At 40.2% G+C, this 18822-nt stretch overlaps 1 protein-coding gene across 1 annotated transcript; it reads left to right on the top strand.

Annotated features, from left to right (window-relative positions):
• Positions 1-14933: 14933 nt before the first annotated feature.
• On the top strand, positions 14934-18563 carry POLR1F (RNA polymerase I subunit F; the record flags this gene model as incomplete). The annotated part of the gene is made up of 4 exons (XM_082286110.1): positions 14934-15184; positions 15261-15402; positions 16522-16730; positions 18095-18563. 4 exons carry the CDS (start codon positions 14934-14936, stop codon positions 18489-18491), a joined length of 999 nt encoding a protein of 332 aa, XP_082142236.1. The 3' UTR covers positions 18492-18563.
• Between the last annotated feature and the right edge of the window lie 259 nt (positions 18564-18822).

Genomic DNA, 18822 nt, shown 5'->3' with positions numbered 1-18822 from the left:
GCAAAAAACATGTAAAAGGGCCTTATCAAATAAAATCAAGAGTAAATTTAAAAATTACTCAGAAATCCACCTTGGAACTACCTGGCTGAGGTTCATCACTACCTCCATAGCACAACTATAATATCACAGTTCACCAGAGTCTCTTGTGACACCTCAGGACTGGGAATGGTAGCTTCAGATCCTGGAACAGTTTGGAGTTGCAGTTCAGAATCTGCTCAGGAATGACATGAAAGTACTGACCATAACACCACCCAGTTATTTATCACAAACACTTTCCTGGCATGTTAGTGAGAGTATAGAATAGTGCAGGGAAATATGTGGATCTTCTGCATCCAACACAGTAGTGCAGTACAACAGCCACTTTGGAAAGGAAAGGAGGATCCATTCTCTAATCTCCTAATGTTTGATGCCCTGCTGTAAATTATGAAATAGCACCACACAATTTCTGCTGCATTCACAGATGTGCTGGAAGGAGAGAAAAGAGATCTGGGCCCCAAATTCAATTGGTAGGGTTCTTTTCCCTTCTTTTGGGGCCAAGCCTTTAGAATGTAGAAAAACTGGCTGGTCCCTACATTAATAAAAGCCTTGAAAATGCAAATCTGGAAACTAAAAGACTTGGGAACAAATGTGACAAAGAGCACTGCTACTTGAGACATAAAAAGAGGATCAGAATTCTTAAATTCAAAGTAAATTACCACAATATGTGTGTGGTAGGGGAATTCTGGGAAAAGTTTCACTTTGTTTAATGGCTTTGTTCCATAATTGCATACAGAATTCAACTGTAATGGAAACATTCTCTGTATGTTTTCATTACTGGTACAGATGAAAGGACATTCATTCCACTTATCCAACTGCATGAAAAACAAAACTTTCACTTTTCAAAATGTGACCAGTCAGTGTATCTACACCAATAGCTTGAAGGCTGGGCACCAAAGTCCTTTTCAATCTGAATAGGATGAAACATGTATTGCCGTTGACACAGTTGTCGGATTCATGCTGCTGTAAAATCAGATGCTGGCTCAGATTCTCTCTGAGATATGCAGCTGTTATTTACTAGGTCAAGCAACACTCTTCCTGAAGGAACTTACTTATTGAACTTTGTGCAGAAGACTTAGCTGGTAAGTCCTTGATATGTGCTATACCTTAGGCTATATTTTATACTATAGTTTGCATTTCGTTGAACCTCAGCTGATGAGAAACGCACATGTTTTGAATTTACAACAATCAGCAGTGCTTATTGCAAACTGTGCAGAAAAGTGCATATAATATGTTTTAAATCTCTTTCTTGCACAATCTTCAGTATATATTTGTTGTATTAGGACATACAAATTTCCCTTCAGATCGTCTGGAGAGGCATGAAGAACAGTGGAGCAGGCCACATTCAATAGGAAATTGCTATACATTAAGCTGTAATCAAAAATAATCATGCTTATATCTAAATTTTCCCTGACAGTGTGATTTTAAAGATACAGTGAAAAGAGAGTCTAGTGGTTTAAGCCGTTTTTAATCCTTTCAGATCCCAGTCCCAGGCAGGTTAAGGAGTTAAAAGAAGACTTTTATAATTAAATGCTTAGAAACAGCTAAATGCAGACTGGTATTAGGCTACCATATCACTGTAGATGTTACTGCATAATCTTCCTGCCTAAAATTATTCTGCCTAGCTTTCCTTTTCTGTATCAAAGTGACATCTTTAGCTCCACCATAAACCTCCAACATAAACAACCAAAGCTGCTGTACACGCATCTGGAGACAGATTTTGAGGAATATTTTTAGAACTTGTCCAAAGGCTAACCAGACAGACTCAGAGTTGCCAAGGGGGTAGAAAAAAAATAATAAGAAGAAAATGGCAGAATATTTTTGGTAAAACATAATTTGATTGAAGACGCTAAACCCATCCTAGTTTAATATCACCAACCTGAGGAGCTCTAAATGACCTTGGGAAGCTTGCTTGGAAAGGCCTTTTTACTCCTAATTATAAAATTATGAGAATGCAATTTGGTATTCTGAAGGAAAAAAAAGGAACTGGATGAGATTAATCAGTAGCTGGAATTTCAGCAGAAGGTGTGTGCCTGGAGAGACTTGCTTGGCTATGAAAGTGTTGTTCTGCTACAGAAAGAAGCAGCTTTGACTTGGAGCAGAAAGTCCAGAGAGCTGCACCAGGGTCTCTCCTGCCACTTTTCATCAAAGCAAAGAAACACTGAAGACACAGCACAGACACACCTAGCTCTGCTAGAGAACCAACAATAAGCTGTGCAGAGCAACCTCACAGTTGCTCTATGGTTCCATCAAATGAGTTCCGAGCATATACAGAAGCGGCAGGTTTTTTGTTTTTTCCCCTTACATTTGATTTGCTGTAAGGTACTTTTTATGTCCTTTAACCACCAGTCATAGCAGGCTGCTTTAGTGACTTCCACATCAGTGCAATTTTGCTTCATAACCAGTGGAAGGTTTGGGGTTTTTTTTTTCCCAGAGATCACTGACATTAATTTAAAATCCTGCCATAAACTGCAAAGTGTGTCTTTCCAAAAATACATGCAGTTATCGCATCTTGAACAGGTTGACCAGGTACATTAATTAAAAATTACTTCATCTACATATTGAAAATAGCTGTTTAAATGAGCTGGTATAATGTGCAATGGGAACATGGTAGGAAGGCAGGGACAAAGAGGCACCATAAGCACAACTAAAAAGCTGTATATGATTCTGCTGATATAAACCAGGCACAGGAGTCAACAAAACTTCCTTCTGCATCCTTAAGAAATCATACATACATTAAAAGAGATCTAAGAACCATTAGGATTTCTTACCCTCTTTTCTGCATCCCATGGCTAGTAGCCAGTGTGAGACAAATCAAATTATGTTACCAGGACCACAAACTTGTTCAGCTCCTCTCCCACATCATTTGGTGAACCCTTTTTTCTCTCCCTCCCACTTCATGCTGGTTCAAGTTAGGAGATCATGTCTTCTCTTCTGTTAAAATGCAGCTGTATCCTTTAAAGTGTTTAGCATCAAATCAATTCTTACCTTCTTGCCCAGAGAAAGGAAATACTGATCACTGCCTTCATTTTACAGTGAGATTGCAAACAAGGCAAATCTAAATCTAAACCATGAAGTCCAAACATGCAGACTGAGAGTATTAAATGCCTGTGGTTTGCTACATTACTGATATCATTGCTCTCTTCCCCCCTTAACCCAGGAATAAACTCCAGGAATGCTGATAGCTAATATTTCTCTGAGGACTATTCACTGTAGCACTGTGTAGCACCCTGGAAAAGTATGTGTCAGAGCTCCTTTTTTAACTACTACACATGAAGAACAGTAGGTTCATATTTATACCCACACTATGGTGGCAGCAGCAGAGATCTCAAAATGGTCCAAGAGTTCTGGACCTAAAAGGAACAGGATTCTGCATGATTCTATTTATGCAATGGATTGTTTTGTTTCTATTTTACACTTGCTAAAAATAATGTATAAAACTATGAAGAAAACTGTTGAGTTTGTAAATTAAAATATTCAAACATGAAGAAATACCTGAATGGATTTTATGATTAACTTTTCCTTCTGTATAGCACAAGACAGGACACTTATCTGATAATCCTTTTATCAATCACAAAACATCTTTGGATGCAATATATATTTTTCCCTCAGAAGATGTAATCTATCACCTCCCTTATTCCAATGAGCACAAACTTACCCACTTTAAAGTGATTTGTTTCTATGCAGATTTCCCAGGCACTGGCTCTCACTGTGCTATTGTCTGCTAAATTAAGGAGCCTGGGACAAACTGGGATCGAGTAATTTCTTAACCTTCTCTTGGGTTAGCTTCTTAAATTCCCTCACCCTGGGGCAGATTTCCAGAATATATATATACACACACATAACTTCTTTCCTGAATCCTTTAAAATTTTCCCATGTAAACTTATTCTTTCTGTCCTGTGCATAGGAATTATGTCAGTATCTTTACTTTGCCTTACCAAACTTACATTGGACCAACAGCTAGTAGGCTAAGAGTTCTCATCTCATCTCATCTCTCCTTGATTGCTTTGAACTAATCTTTATCCTACAAGGACATTAAAATTGAATAAAATTTCATACTGTCTAACTCTGCCCAGTTTCTTGTCAGATAAACAGCTTGCTTTACCCATAGGAGTAATGAGGAAAATAAGGAATTATTTTATATTTTAGAATCTGTCTCCTTCCCTGATTTCCATCAATGGATAGACAGATCTCTTGTGTGAATTTGTCGCAGGCTGGCAAGTTTAATAGTGATGCCTGTATATCTAGGATTTTAAAACATTTACACTGTGCCAAAAGGAATTCTGCAGAACACAGATGCAGAGTGAGTCATGGTAAAGTTATTACCAAATACCCACCCGCCTTTCGGGAAATTTAAAAATATCCATGTATCAGTGGATACCTTTTCAGGTGCAGTCGTTGCTTCAGTACACACAGGTGAGACAGCCAGTCATGCCTATCAGCATGTTTTGCAAGCATTTGCTTCGTTAGGCACCCCTGAGCTGAGCTTCTGGGGCATGCTGGAAGGTGGGGCTGACAAGACAACACAGAGCCCCACACACGCGGACGCACTGCTCCTGCACGCTGCAGGTCACGTACAGGATGCACTGTGCAGCACAGGCACGCCTACACTGCTTCAAACCCAGCTGTCAAACAAAGCTGAAAGACTATGCAGGGATTACATTCCCATCTGTCAAAAGAAAGATGTTTCCCTTATGTTAAATGGTTTGCTCAAGAGGGAATGACCTTTCTTCCCCCTCTTAGGATACACGTTAGCTTTTTCAGAGTCTACGCTATGTACTTGAGTCACAACAGTCTCTTGGCAAGTGATGGAGCCAGAATGAGCATCCAACAAAACAGCTTCAAGGATATATAAATATTAATTTGTTGCAATTGGTCTTTCAAGAAAATGTTGCAACAGTCTTAACTCTGTGGTTATTCTATGGCTGCAGTGATGAGATTGTGTAGGCACAAAGGAGCCAGTTGCAGATCTGTTGCAAGACTGGAAAATTTGGAAAAAAAACTTCTTAGAAGAAGGGCTTAAGAGTTTAGTGATGTATTGGCACATCATACCTTTAATGGCTGACCAAAAAAAAAAAAAAAAACCAAAACAAAACCAACACCCAAAAGAAATAACAAAACAAATCCAAAAGCAAAACCAAAGCAAAAAATCCCACTAATATAGGTCTATTCAATATATCTTTAAGTTCTTCACTTTCATTGTAACAATTTTTTTGTGTATTCAGTTTATTCTTTTATGTTATGCTTGTGACTCCCCAATGCTCTATAGTACTATATTCAATGTTTGGTTGGAAAAATCCCACAAACAGAAAAAATATTGAAAAATATTTGAAAGTAATTGTTCATGCTTTATGAACAAAAGGTAGTATGTTCACGTACCTTGGGGTTCAGCTTCTCAAATGCTAAGTTAATGTCTCTTTTGAGGTCTGTATTTAAAGATATGCTTAAGAAACTGCTTCCACTGAGAGTAACTGGACTAAGATTTATGTTTAAAGTTAAACCTGGACAACTGTCTCAAACAAGGATTCCTTTTTAATGGCAGCCTAACACTCAGACAAGTCCAATGATTAGTAACTATTTTGTAGTGGTGTTAGTGTGAGAATCAGGGCCTTAATCTGCATTGCCCTGAACACTGCAAAAAATAGTAAGTGGATGTGCAGACACAGAACTGATCAATCAGAATAAATGAATTTTATAAGTACAGATTTACTGAAGGATAAAAAAAGGAAAGGGATAAACAAAGGGATTTTTTCTGCTTTCTCGCCACCTTTCCATTAGCACCCAATAGTGAAAAATGCCCATTTCCATCAGTCAGTGCAATCACAGCTGCCTTGCCTGCACACTCCTACGAGATAGACTGCACCATCCTTCACCCCTCACGACACCTACATTTACAGTCTGCAATACCTGCAAGCCTTTAAGATGACTCCTTTTAATGGTTTCCTCAAATACACTGCTCTTAACCCCCCAAAAAGGTTCATGCTTGAACACTGCAGGTTTGTTTGGAAGAATTTACTTTTGATTTCAAGTAAAAGTACATTCTGGGGACTTCCAGGATATATACTGCTTCTATCAAGGAATGGAAACATTACAGATGCCCCCCAGCTTACTGGCAAAGACAGGACGTTCTGTCAAAACAGCACATTTTTTTGGGAACTAAGAATTTAATTTAAAATCTCCTTCTTTGATGGCACTCATTCTTTGGCATTTACATTTCCAATGTTTATACTGATGTCTTAAGAACACTTAAGTAGAATATTTATTTGCAAATAAAGTTTCATAACTTGGCAGACTCAGGTTGTCTTTATAAGTATAAGAACTATAAATCCTTTTTCATATAAACATATGTATTATTTCTTACCAAAAGTGTGTGACAGCCATGAAGTTTAATTATTCTCAATCTATAAACCTGCATGAGAGAGCTCATCCAACATAATGAGTTTGCACAGGCATAATTAAAAATATACATCTCCAGTAAAGGTAAATAATTAAATAAAAAGTATGAAAAAGCAGTGACTTGCCAGGTAAATTATAATTGTACTGTATGTTAGAATAACCCATAGGTTCAGTTGAATGCAGTTGTGGCAGAAAATTACAGGAAACGTTTTTTATCATTTTCTGCTGAGCTGAAAACTTGCAAAAAGTGAAGAAGACGAAGACACCCCAAGTTGTCCTTTTTGCTGGGATGCACACAGCTGAGCAGTGAGGAGGCTGCCAGGGAGATCTGTTCAGTTCCTCCTGTCTGCAAGTATCTGTAGAAATGGTCCAAAGATTTGCAACACTAATGTGGGCATCTTGGCTTCTGCTCTGAGACACAGAATGAAACCAGAATAAAAATGAAAACAAAATTTAAAAAAAAAGTGTATTTTTCCAAATGACAACCGCATATGCCACATCAACTGCCCCACTGACAGCAGTGGGGATCACTGCAGAAGCGACACTACTTACCGAGAAAGAGCTCAGTACTGGTTTAGCCAGATGACTTAACTTTTTGGATAGCTCATCAGCACAAGATTAGGAACAGGCCTAAGCATGGGTTTAAGTGTGCTGAAGCCCATGGCCTGCACAGTCTGTAGCCCCCTCCAGCTGGCCAGCCTGGCTGCCACCGTACAGCCTCGGAGCTGCTGGCCCTGGGCTCCTGCGAGCGAGCCCGGCCCCACCACACCTGGCTCATCCAGCCATGGACAACCTGGGAGCACTCCAAGGCATGGGATGTCCTCACATCACTTCTCCGGAGTTCAGCTGGAGCCTGGCTGTGCTAGTGAACTCCAGTTTGACAACAGGTCTGCATTTTCTTAGAGACCCTCCAATGGAGATAGTGAACATGGTCTCAAACTGAACTGAGAGTAAGCACAGTTTAGGACCATGTCATGTTAAATCCCACTGATGAGTCCAGCATTAAAAAGCATTAGATTCTGATAAATGCTTTGAGAAGCTTCAAACAAGGTCTTGCAAGCCTGATATCTTATGTCCCTTGCTCTCAAGAGGAAGATTTCTCCTAATTTCTCCTAATCCAGAGCTCATAAATTTTACCATAAATCAGTAACCTGTTAAAAAACTGGGCACTTAAAAACTCAGGCTGCCTCAAGAGGACTTCAGGGTCCTACCTCCTGAACCACACCTGGACAGCAAGAGCCTATTTTGCTCAGTCCGAAAGCATCCAAGCTCCCATTCTGATTTCTCAGCAGCATCCACTGTCTCACTAAAGGTTACACTGGGAGGCCCTCTTCTGTCGGAATGAAGTAAGAATGATTTACTGCACAAAGGAGCACGAACAGAAGCACTGCTCAGGAAACTACTGACTAGGACAGTCAGCTGCAGGCCTTGAATTTGCTGTCAGCTTGTTGCAGTTTCTCTCAGGTTTGGGTGTTGGAGTTTCCTTCCTCCATCACCGCCTAAGCAGAAAAATGCTCATAAGTGATTTGGGTAAGTGAGAAGATAATCTGATATGAGAGCAGGATTTTGTCCGCACCTCATTTATTTTTTCCTACTTTCACCAGTGTAGGGAACATTAAAATTGCTTCTCACAGAAGAGTCCCTGACACTCGTGTTTTGTTCTGCCTGGGTTGTTGGGGGATTGGTTGCTTTGGGGTTTTGTTTTATTGGTTGGTTTTGGTTTGGGGGTTGGGGGTTTTTTTGGGGGAGGGTGTTGGGTGGGTTTTTTTTGTTGGTTGGTTGGTTTCAGTTTTTTTACTATTACCATGACTTCTGAAATCTTGGGATTTTTACATGTAGGAGGGTGGATGTAATAGTAAGCACTTGAACCAGGTCACTGAGAATGTGACGTACCAAACTAAACCATGAACTCAGCAGGAAGTCAAATGAGAACGGAAAATTTTCTCTTTAAATAAGAACAACTTAGCAATTGCCTAAAAATTATGTTACCTTGTCTTCAACCTTGACATTCAGTTATCATTCAGGCATCAAATGATACCTAGCACTGATTCATTCAGAGGTGACTGATGCTCTAACAGTTTTCAAGATAAGGCACAGCACATTGGAGATTACCTAATCTATTGAAGGTGCATTTGCTTCAGCACCTCCAGCTTCTGTACTCAAATGAAAATAGTGACCTCAAGCTCTTCAGCATTCACTCAAAATAATGACTACTACCCTTTATTTTCCTGAAGGTAGATAATGCTGCTATTGATAGTTAGAGGCTCAGCTCCTCTAAGAAAATCAATTACATTACAGACTTTCTGAAGTAGTATACACTACCTGAGAAGGGCAGCAAAAAAATAATAAATCTAGAATTGTTTTACACTGATGTCATTTCTTTTATGCTCGTCTTCAAGCAGAGATTTAGGAAGAATTTCTTTATCATTTAGGCATATTTTCATATATAAAATACTGATTAAAATAATTAAAAGCTTATCTTTGAGTTATCAAAAAGTATTCCTGAAAAATGAATCTCAGTGGTTCCTGGAAAAAAAAACAGGATAAACAGGAAAATGCTATAATGATTACTCAGCCTCTTTGGCTTGCAATATGAAAACAGAATCCCCATTAGATCTGAGATTTTATTTTTCATTCTTGTAGGATGGAAATACAACAAAAACAATTGTTTTGATATTATCCAAGCAAGTCCATATTTGATCCAAAACAAAACCATACATTTAGGAGACTAAAACTAATCACATTTTTTAACTTCAAAAAGATTTGTCCCTCATCTCCATTACATTTGGGGCAAAGGCTTCCAGTCTATCAATGCAAAAGTACATTTAACTGCAGAAGAAAATACAGACAAAAAACCCCAGATTAATTTGCTACCCTAAACACAGTTGATAACACAGCTACCTGCTAAAGACTGTAGATAAAATGAAAAAAAAAAAAAAAAATCCACATAACTGAATTCTTCACCCTTGTTTTTAATATTTCTCAAGTGTCAACCCTCCTGAAACTCACTCGTAAAAATCAGATTGCAGTACAGGGGCTTGAAAGTAGCCTAGGAGATATAATCAGCTATCTTTCTATCAAATGGATGGTTACTTTGGACCTCTCTTGAATGGCAAACTCCTCAGATCTGGGGCCTGTTTTCCAGGCCAGAAGGATTAACAGGTTTCAATTAAAAAAAAAAAAAAATTAAAAAAAAATTAGGAATAGCACTGTGCAAGAAAGGATTAAGGTATAAATGCCTCAATGTTCTTCCTTACATTTACAAATGTCTTCACAATTCCATTTTCAACAGTGCTCAGGATATGAGGAGCACTGAAAAGACAGAGTAGGCTACTACTAGTAGAACCAGAAGATTATTTTGTCTTTTGCAGTATCTGGAAGAAGTATAGGAGTCATTAAACAGGATGACAAAAAGACATTTTCTACTCTTAAAATGAATAGCAGCTGACTTTTCTGGAGGCAATCCCCAGTGGATCTTTAATTCCCATCTTTCCTGACAATTTTAAAAACACAGGAGTAAAGGGTTGCTAGAAGTTTCTCAGAGTATAGACTGCAAAATAGCACAGACAGACTGTCAAGAGACACCTCATTTACCCCATTTACAACCTGTGCATCCATCTCATTTGTTAGCATCATTCATCAGAAGCATTCACAGTGCTGTAGAAAAGCCTTACTGTTCCTACAGTGGCACAAGCTGCTTTCCTCCCTTGTTTCTGTGGCAACTTCACCTGTTGTATATATGAGAAAAGTCACGTTATCACATTATTTAATCCACTATCTGAACACACTTCACTCACTGGCTGGAAACACACAGGAGAGTCTCAGCATTAGACCAAGAGCCAGATCTCCACAGGCCATGGTTTCTCTGCTACTGCAACTATGCCTTCAAGCACCAGTAGAGCTGGTCAGGGGCACCACAGCCAGCACCAGGCATCTTACATCAGGTTCCTTCATTTCTACAGATATAAGGCCAGGGAGCTACTTGAACACAGGTCTTTCAGTAGTATACCTATAAACAAGATATTTTATTTCCACAAGAGAGATCGCCAGCCATATCAGCCATTTCCCAGCAGGCAATAACCTACTCAAGAGAATCAAGGGCCAAAGGCAAATCTAGTCAGTCCCCAAACGTTCAAAGATGTCCATCCCAAGCACAGAATCACGGAATTGTTTGGATGGAAGAGACCTGAAATGTTGTCTAGATCCAACTCCTCCTGCTGTGGGGAGGGATTCCTTCCATTGGCTCAAAGTCCCATCCAATCTGGCCTTGAACACTTCCAGGGAAGGGACATTCACAACTTTGTGGGCACAATGTTTCAGCGCTGCATCACCCTAACAAGAAAGAACTTCTTCCTCATATCTAATCTAAGCTCACCCCTTTTTAGTTTGAAGCCACTCCCCCTTTGCCCCAACACTCCATGCCCTCATAAAAAGTCTCTCTTCAGCTCTCTTGTAGGTAATGGAAGGTGCTGTAAGGTCTCCCGGGAGCCCTCTCTTCTCCAGCCTGCACAACCCCAGCTCTCTCAATCTGTCCTCACAGAGAGGTGCTCCAGCCCCTCTGATCATCTTTGTGACACTCCTCTGGACTCACTCCAACTGCTCCCTGTCCTTACATCATGAATGTCACTACAAATCAAGATAAATTATTAGCTGACAGAAATTAACATAATTGCTGTCTTATCGCATTCTTTCCCTGAATGTTTTTCTAAGTTATTTCCTAGCTATTAGAGATTGACCTACTAATTGCTGACAAAACAGTCTGCATAGTGTAACACAGATTAAATTTTCAGCCAGGCATGCAGTTCCCCTCGTTCTCCTGGATGACGGCACTTTTCCGTATCAAGGCTTTCGTGTGCCATCTGGTGGACTTTCAGCATTTGGTGCATTTTGTTTAAGTACAAATAAAGAGAGTCCTGGTACACCGTCAGGAGTATCTACCTTCTATGGCCATTGACAGTATTCGTCTTATCATCCTGTATTTGCTCAAATTAATGTTTGCCTTACAGTAATAACTTAATTCCTCTCACATTCGCAGTCAAAAGAGCCTTTACTACGGTAACTGTTGTTAACTTCAGCTAACCCTTTGCACTGATGCATTTTTTCTAAATATAATATAATTCACCATAATTGAATGGTGGCCCTCTCAAAAATAACTTCCACAAAACCAGCGTAACAGAATTCCGTATTTAGGACCACAAGCTGACATCCACAATGGCATTTAGATGCTTAGTTCTCAATGACCAAACATGCTAGGATTAGTCTCTATTTGAGATGAGCGTCAAAGATACTGAAGCAAACATATTACCACACAACTTCGAAAACAAAACTGAGTGTTTGAGTACTGATTCTTCCTTCTGAGTATGACAGCAACAACTGTCAACAGAAGTACTGTAGGGTTAAAAATGAAAAATGAGAAGCCAGCTGAAATATTTTAAAAAAAAGTTCAGAGCACAAGTTTTGTATCGTATCCACCCTTCCTATGCAACTGAGGCATTTCTTCATTTATCTTTTTTATAGAGTGCAAGCTGTGGTATAAGGAACCTGCAATGGGATAAATTTCAAAATGCACCGAGTCCTTTGAGCTCACAGTCCTAAGGGGGAGGGTATTTCCTACTCCAGAACACTGCCACAGGCATTCTTCCACTCTGCATAAGATGCACTGTATTCTGTCACAGCTATGACTTCCAGGATTTTAAGGCTGGATGAGGGCTGCCCTCTGAATGAACGCACCTGCCACAACACAGCATCAATAAGCAACTGGATGAGCTTTATATCCAACATATATTGTCAATTCAGAAACCTGGATACAAGACGGCAATAACAGCATGGGTAGAAAAGACGAGCTGAGAGGTGCTGAATTTGAGGTTGTCAAGGAATCTCCTTTTTGTAATCTGGCCTTTGTTTCACAGAGAAAATAAGACAAACCCAGATAAAATAGGAAGGAAAAGAACAGCAGTGATTGCAAATGCAGCTTTTGGGTTTGGTCCCCATTGTTACTGGCAACCTGACCTCTAGAGAAAAACAGGCTCAGAACAGTCTTATCAGCCACTGTGGGACTTGGCAAACATACCAACAGCTGTGCTGTTTTAGACATTGGTTTCAGCTGCCTTTTTGGACATAGGCTCACTGCAGCGCTGCTGAAAGGTCAGCTCAGACAGGCTCTTTAAGCTGGAAGCCAACATCAAGAAGTGAAAAGGGAAGAAAAATTCAAGAAATGAATGTGGGGATATCAGGATTTAAGTCTTATAGTCCAGATGCTTTTAAGAACTGATCTGTGGCTGGGGGAGGTGGCAGTCAGATTGAGATTCCTTCTTTTATCAGAGTATCTTTTACAGAGAGGTAGTGAAAGTCCAAGTCACACCATGGGTCTGAAGTCTCTACAAGACTGCAAGACAACACTGCTTTTGGTACAGATAGTCTATGCTGCATCAGCAAGCAGTGTGACCTGACAGGTGTGGACTTGCAGAGAAAACAGCTGGTGCTGAGGCCAGGTATCCAGAGTTAGAAGATTTCAAATAAGCTACTTTTAATTATCTCTGGCCTGCCACACAGCCTTAATGACCACTAGGATTTAAAGTTCATTCTTCTGATTACTTTAGCCTGAAAGGAAATCTGGAAGTCTCAAGAGCATTGTGCAATGAAAACCAGGCACAGTAGCAGGGATAAATGGAGGTTCAATTAGAAAGCACAGACTCGATCTCTGTAGGGATTTTTCTGGTGACAGAAGTCCATGGGGATAACCTCGGATAGCTGCAGGCCCTGAGAGACAGAGCCTTTCTGACACCATCTTGTCCAACCTGACTACAGGGTGAAAGACAAAGGTCCACATTTTTGTTCATGTTGCCTTTCCATCTTGTTCTTAGTTTTTATTTTAAGAGAAGAGGTAGGTTTTTATTGTCCTCGATAAAACTGAACAGAGCCCTTAGTGTATTATATGTTCTCCCTGCAAACTAAATCCACTCATAAATAAGAGTTATAAAACATATATTTCTTTTAGGAATAGGAGTGCATGCAGTTATTGTTTAAGGTCTTTAACCAAGATTGAAAGCACATTGCAAGGTTTAAATATGATCCAAATAGATGAAATAAAAAATACGATATTTTTTCCAGAAAGCTGAGACACATAACATAAAATTAATTTCAACAGACATTAAATACCTTGGAGGACTAAAGCCACATAGGAATACAGATTACAGTAGTTCAAGACATTTTCTCTTTCAAATTTGGAGTTTGGTATGACATCTGAAAGCCATTTTTATGTCAGTTCTTTCACACTAATGCAACTTTACTTGCAGTAAAGTACTGCAAATTATACCACTTGTTTTACTTGTGAAAGCTAACAATATCCTGTCTTCACAGTAAGTTCAGTCAAAGAAAACTTTCTGATGATGTAGTATTTGAGTAGTTTCAAAGGCTTTTGCATCACTTAACGTTTTATCGGGAATTCAAGGATTTCTGGTATCTGACGTAAGGCTTGTTTTCACAAAACAAGTGTTTCTGAGCCCTCCACAGCATAAAAGGAGTTTTAACACCTTTAATGAAACTGATACATCAATTCCTCTTTTTTTTGTAACTCCCCATGTGGATTCAATCAGTTTGAAAGTGTACATTTACTATAACAAGTTAAATTGATATAAATTAGATTTAAATCAATGGGAGAACACTTTTTCAACGTTTTGCATGAGTTCAGTTCAATCAGTTTAAAGTAAAATCATAAGGCAATACTGTGCCATTTAGAGAGGATATAAAGTCTAAATGACTTTTCTGGACAAAGTCTTCACTAACCAGCCACAAATTCCATCATTTACAGCAGGACAAGGTTTCTATTTGTAGTACTGCAGCTCACTTTGTAAGTCACTGCAGTGCGCAGTGCACCAGCAACGCTTTTGGGGACTTTTTTTTTTTCTCCTCGGTCTGTGGTTATTAAATGCATTTCAACATTTCCCACCATATGCACGAACGGGATCTGGGGTCTAGCAACAGGAAACAAATCCTGTATTCTCAAAATTGCTGTATATGAAGAGTGCTACTAAGGTAATTTGTCATTGCGTCTTTTGTCCAGATCACCAAATGTTCAACTTAAATTCACAAGGCCACCGTAACACATCTCCTGTCCCAAGGACCGCGCGTTTGGTTTCGGTTCCCGGGGCGGACGAGTGCCCGACGGGGCTCCCGCCAGGCTGGTCCGAGCGCGCCGCTCACAGCAAGCTGCGGGTTCGAGCCCCCTGTGGGCGATTCACGTCAGAGCTGGGCTCGATGATCCTTCCGGGTCCCTTCCAACTCAGAACATTCCCTGATTCCGAGATGTAAAATCGGTTGGAAAAAGGAAATAAATCACGCCGTCCTCGGCGGCACCATCCCAGCGCGCACGAAACGGCCCGCCTCACTGCGAACACATCCTCCCCCTACCCCCACGGAAGTCCGTCACTGCCGCGACCGGGCCCGCCCGGCGGAGGGCAGGCGGCTGACGCCATCGCGCGGCGCCGGCGGAAGGCCGGGACATGGCCGTGCCGCGGGAGCCGCCGCCCGCCCCGGCGCTGCCGCCCGCCCCCGCCCCCGCCCCCGCTGCCGCCGCCGCCGCCGCCGCCGCCCCGTCGTTCGCCGCGGCCCGCGCGCTCGTGGCGCGCCGCTACTCGTGCCTGGTGGCGGCGCCGCACCGACGGCACGTGGCGCTGCCGCCGCGCTTCCTGGGCCGCAAGCGCTCCGGCATCCGCGCGCAGCTGGACGCCGAGCTCCTGCGCTACTCGGAGAGGTGCGGCCGCGGGGTCCGGCGGGGGGGTGGCGCGGCCTAGCAGCTAACGGTGCCCCCCTCCTCCTTGTCCTTCCAGCCTGCAGGGTGTGCCGGTGGCTTACGACAACATCAAAGTGGTGGGGGAGCTCGGTGACATCTACGACGACCAAGGATTCATCCACCTGAACATCGAGGCGGACTTCATCATCTTCAGCCCCAAGAAGGGGAAGAAGCTGGTGGTATGTGAACGCCTTGGCGTCTCATGGGACGGGCTTTTTTGCTAAGTGGTCAAAGCTTGATTTATCTCCAGCATGAGGTGGTCTGGAGCTTAGGTGGAGACATATTTTAGTTTATGTTAGCTTATTCATTTATGAGTAGTTCATAGCAATTTATTAGCAGTTTGGACTAGTAGTTTTTACTCTAATCTGTCTGTTTTGTCCATCCCTAGGTTTATTGAGTTTATGTATAACTAAAGCATTGTATCATAAGGATTACGTATTAAATAGTGTATCATAACTGCATACATCGTACCGGTGCTTCTTTCTGAAGAGCTGGTAGTTCTCAAACAGGTGCATTTGTTATAGTGACAGGAGTGTTTAAGATGCTCTCGTCAGTTCAGTTCCTTCAAGCACAGGAGCAGTACATCGAGTTGGAGCCTGCTGTTCAGTAAAGGAAGCGTATGGCTCACGGAACAGCTTTAAGCTTGTCAGTGCCCTTGCTCAGCACTTGTGGGTAAAGTGTGTTGAGAGCTGGCTTACATTCATTGTTGTGCCACACCTTTTGCAGCATAGCTGGTGTCTTTGTAATTGTGTTTAAGGATGAATGTGCCATCTTCCTAGGAAGAGAAAAAATAAATTTTCAATGTGTGTCCTTCATTCTGTGATTAAAACAAAGGTGGATATGGTTTCACATGCAGATGTGGCAGAAACCCTCTGAATGGAGTATTTAAAGGCTTTTTATGTGTCTTACCTATCTTCAGCTGCTAAGTAGTGCTGTGCCAGCTCGAAGGCCATTTATAGGCAAGTAAATCAGACTTAAAATGGCTTCAAAGCAAAGTTGATCACTGTAGTGTAAGGAAAGAGTTACCTCCTCTATTCAGGTATTCACTGTAGTTAAATCCCATGTTTTGACTTCTTGCAGTTCAGTTCTATTTTCAGAGGAATTGTATGAAGAGTTTACAAGAATAGCTTTGATTTTAGTGAAGGAGAATTAACTTATTGCTAGATAAACTGATTTCATACCTTGTACATAAAGTCTTACTGAAAACTTTCCATATAGGAAACTAAATATTTAAAGGGTGTGCATTGAAAGGGCTGATTTTTGCTACAGACTTGCATGACATTCTTTTTCTTTTTTAGGGTGTAATTAATAAAGTGGCCCCTAGTCATATTGGCTGCCTGATACATGGATGCTTCAATGCATCTATCCCTAAGCCTGAACAAATGTCCATTGTACAGTGGCAAGAGCTGGGGTTAAAAATAGGGGATGAACTGAAATTTCAAGTCTTGCACTTGGATTCTGATGCAGCTGGAGTGTTCTTCATTCGAGGAGGACTCACTAAAAGCAGGTATGGTGCCCTAACGGAGAATATTTTTAATGGATTAATAGGTTTTTTACAAGCTAAGTGATTTTTAATTACATTTTAATCTTTAAGCTTTCTTATTTTCACACAGATCCCTATATATATAATTATATATATATATATATATATATATATATATGTTTTCTTAAATAAACTTTTCCACTGTTAAAGACTTCCATGGAAGTTTTCTCTGGAAAAAGTAAAACTAGGTATTTCTTGATCTTTAAAAATCTGAGTTTGCTGACCTATGAATTGTTCATTGCATATGTAATACATGCTCAAAACAATACATGCAGGTGTCTAAGAGTAGCTTTGTGCATTGGCTTTTCAAGTGCAAGCAGCCCCAGGGTCCTGAACACAGTGGTTACATTGACATTTACACACAAACAAGTGCATATGTGTTGTATAATGACAAATAGATGTGGATGAGTTAAATACTTGCTTAAACTTAGAATTTCAGAGATGAGCAAATGTGTCAACTTCCTCCTTAGCCCTTTGTAAATTTGTAGGGCACCTTGCAAGAAATCTTATCTTCAGAAGAGTTCATTCACTTTTTTTTTAAAAACAGTCATTTACTGAGCAATATTTTTCTTCCAACATGGTTTTGGTTTTAATTAAATGTATGCTATGACTCCTACTGGCAAATTCATAGCATTTTTTGTTTGCTTTTCCTTTTTTTTAATCTGGAAGGATTCTCTGAATCGTTTCAGTGAATTCACAATGAAAGTTAGCAATTTTATCTTCAGTGCCTCTGGGGAGATAAAAACCTCCATGGTTTTTAACTGCATTCTTTCCATATTTGTCTTCCTAGATATTTTCTCCGGTGCTCTTGGTTGCAAGGTATCTGCTGGTTTGTTTTTTTTTTTTTATGTTTTTTTTTGAAGGTTTTTTTCTTCTTTTTTTTTTTTTAACTTTTCTGGCATTGCCTTTGTTTTAATTAGAGTAGGGTAATTGCTTGGTAAAATCAGCTGTGTGCCTCATGTATGACTGAATAGGCCACTAGCTATGTGTGTTTGTGAATGACTTAAAAAAAAAAAGCTTCACTACACAATGTGTAGTAATGAACTAGGGGATAAAGGAGCACAAGAAAAGAGGAAATACCAAATGGTCTGTATGGCACTTTAGAGAATAAATTTAGGCTAAGATTTGACAGAGAATATTTTTATGTTGTAAGAAGGAAGCCAGTAAGGTAATAAAAATTACCCTGAGAGTATTAAACTTTATGATTCTCTATAACACAGAGTATCGTGTTATCCATTTGTTGTTGTTTTTAGCAAATATTTATCTTTTATCTACTTGGTGTAAATGCTGTGTCTCTAATTCAGTTTATTTTGTATATTTCTTCACAGCATGCGACCCAAAAAATCTGACACAGTCACTGAAAGTACAAATGGGGACAAAATTCAAGAGCTTGGCCACCAGGAAAACAGTTTGAATAACTGTGGGGAAGATACTGTCACAGAAGAGCCTTTAAATGAGACAGATAACCTTGGGAGGGAAAATGAAGAAGAGCAAAGTGTTGATGCTGTGAATGGATTATGTGATGATAAAAACAAGAAGAAAAAGAAAAAGAAAAAGGACAAGCAAGAAGAACAGGAACTCATATTGCCTGCCAGTGACTCCAGTGGTTACCAAAGTGACCATAAAAAGTCAAAGAAAAAGAAAAGAAAGCACTGTGATGAAGTTGAAGAAAATGAGTTGTCTCAGATGTCAGAAAAACCCAAAGCAAAAAAGAAAAGGGACTAAAGTTTGAAGTGCCTTTCCTGAATTAGATTTCAGATGTTTTTGATAAATTTCAATAAAACCCTGTTTTCAAAATGCCTGTGTTCTTTACTACACAGTCTGCTCTGCTATGTCAAGTGGTGTTTGTGTGCATATGTGCACCAGCAGCTTGAAAGGCAGGATCTTTTAAAGCAGTAGTAGAAGAAATGGGATAGAAGCAATATCTGCCTGGGTTTTTTTACTGGAGAACAAGGCACAAAAGAACTGTGGAATGTAATCACAGGAACACATGCATCACCTCTGTGTCTGCTTTCCAGCTCCACGCACTAGCCAGTCGGTAGTTAGGATGTTTGCT

Source organism: Coloeus monedula (assembly GCF_965178545.1).
Source record: "Coloeus monedula genome assembly, chromosome: 1".
Classification (NCBI taxonomy): domain Eukaryota; kingdom Metazoa; phylum Chordata; class Aves; order Passeriformes; family Corvidae; genus Coloeus; species Coloeus monedula.
This window is presented reverse-complemented; position numbering and strand designations above follow the sequence as displayed.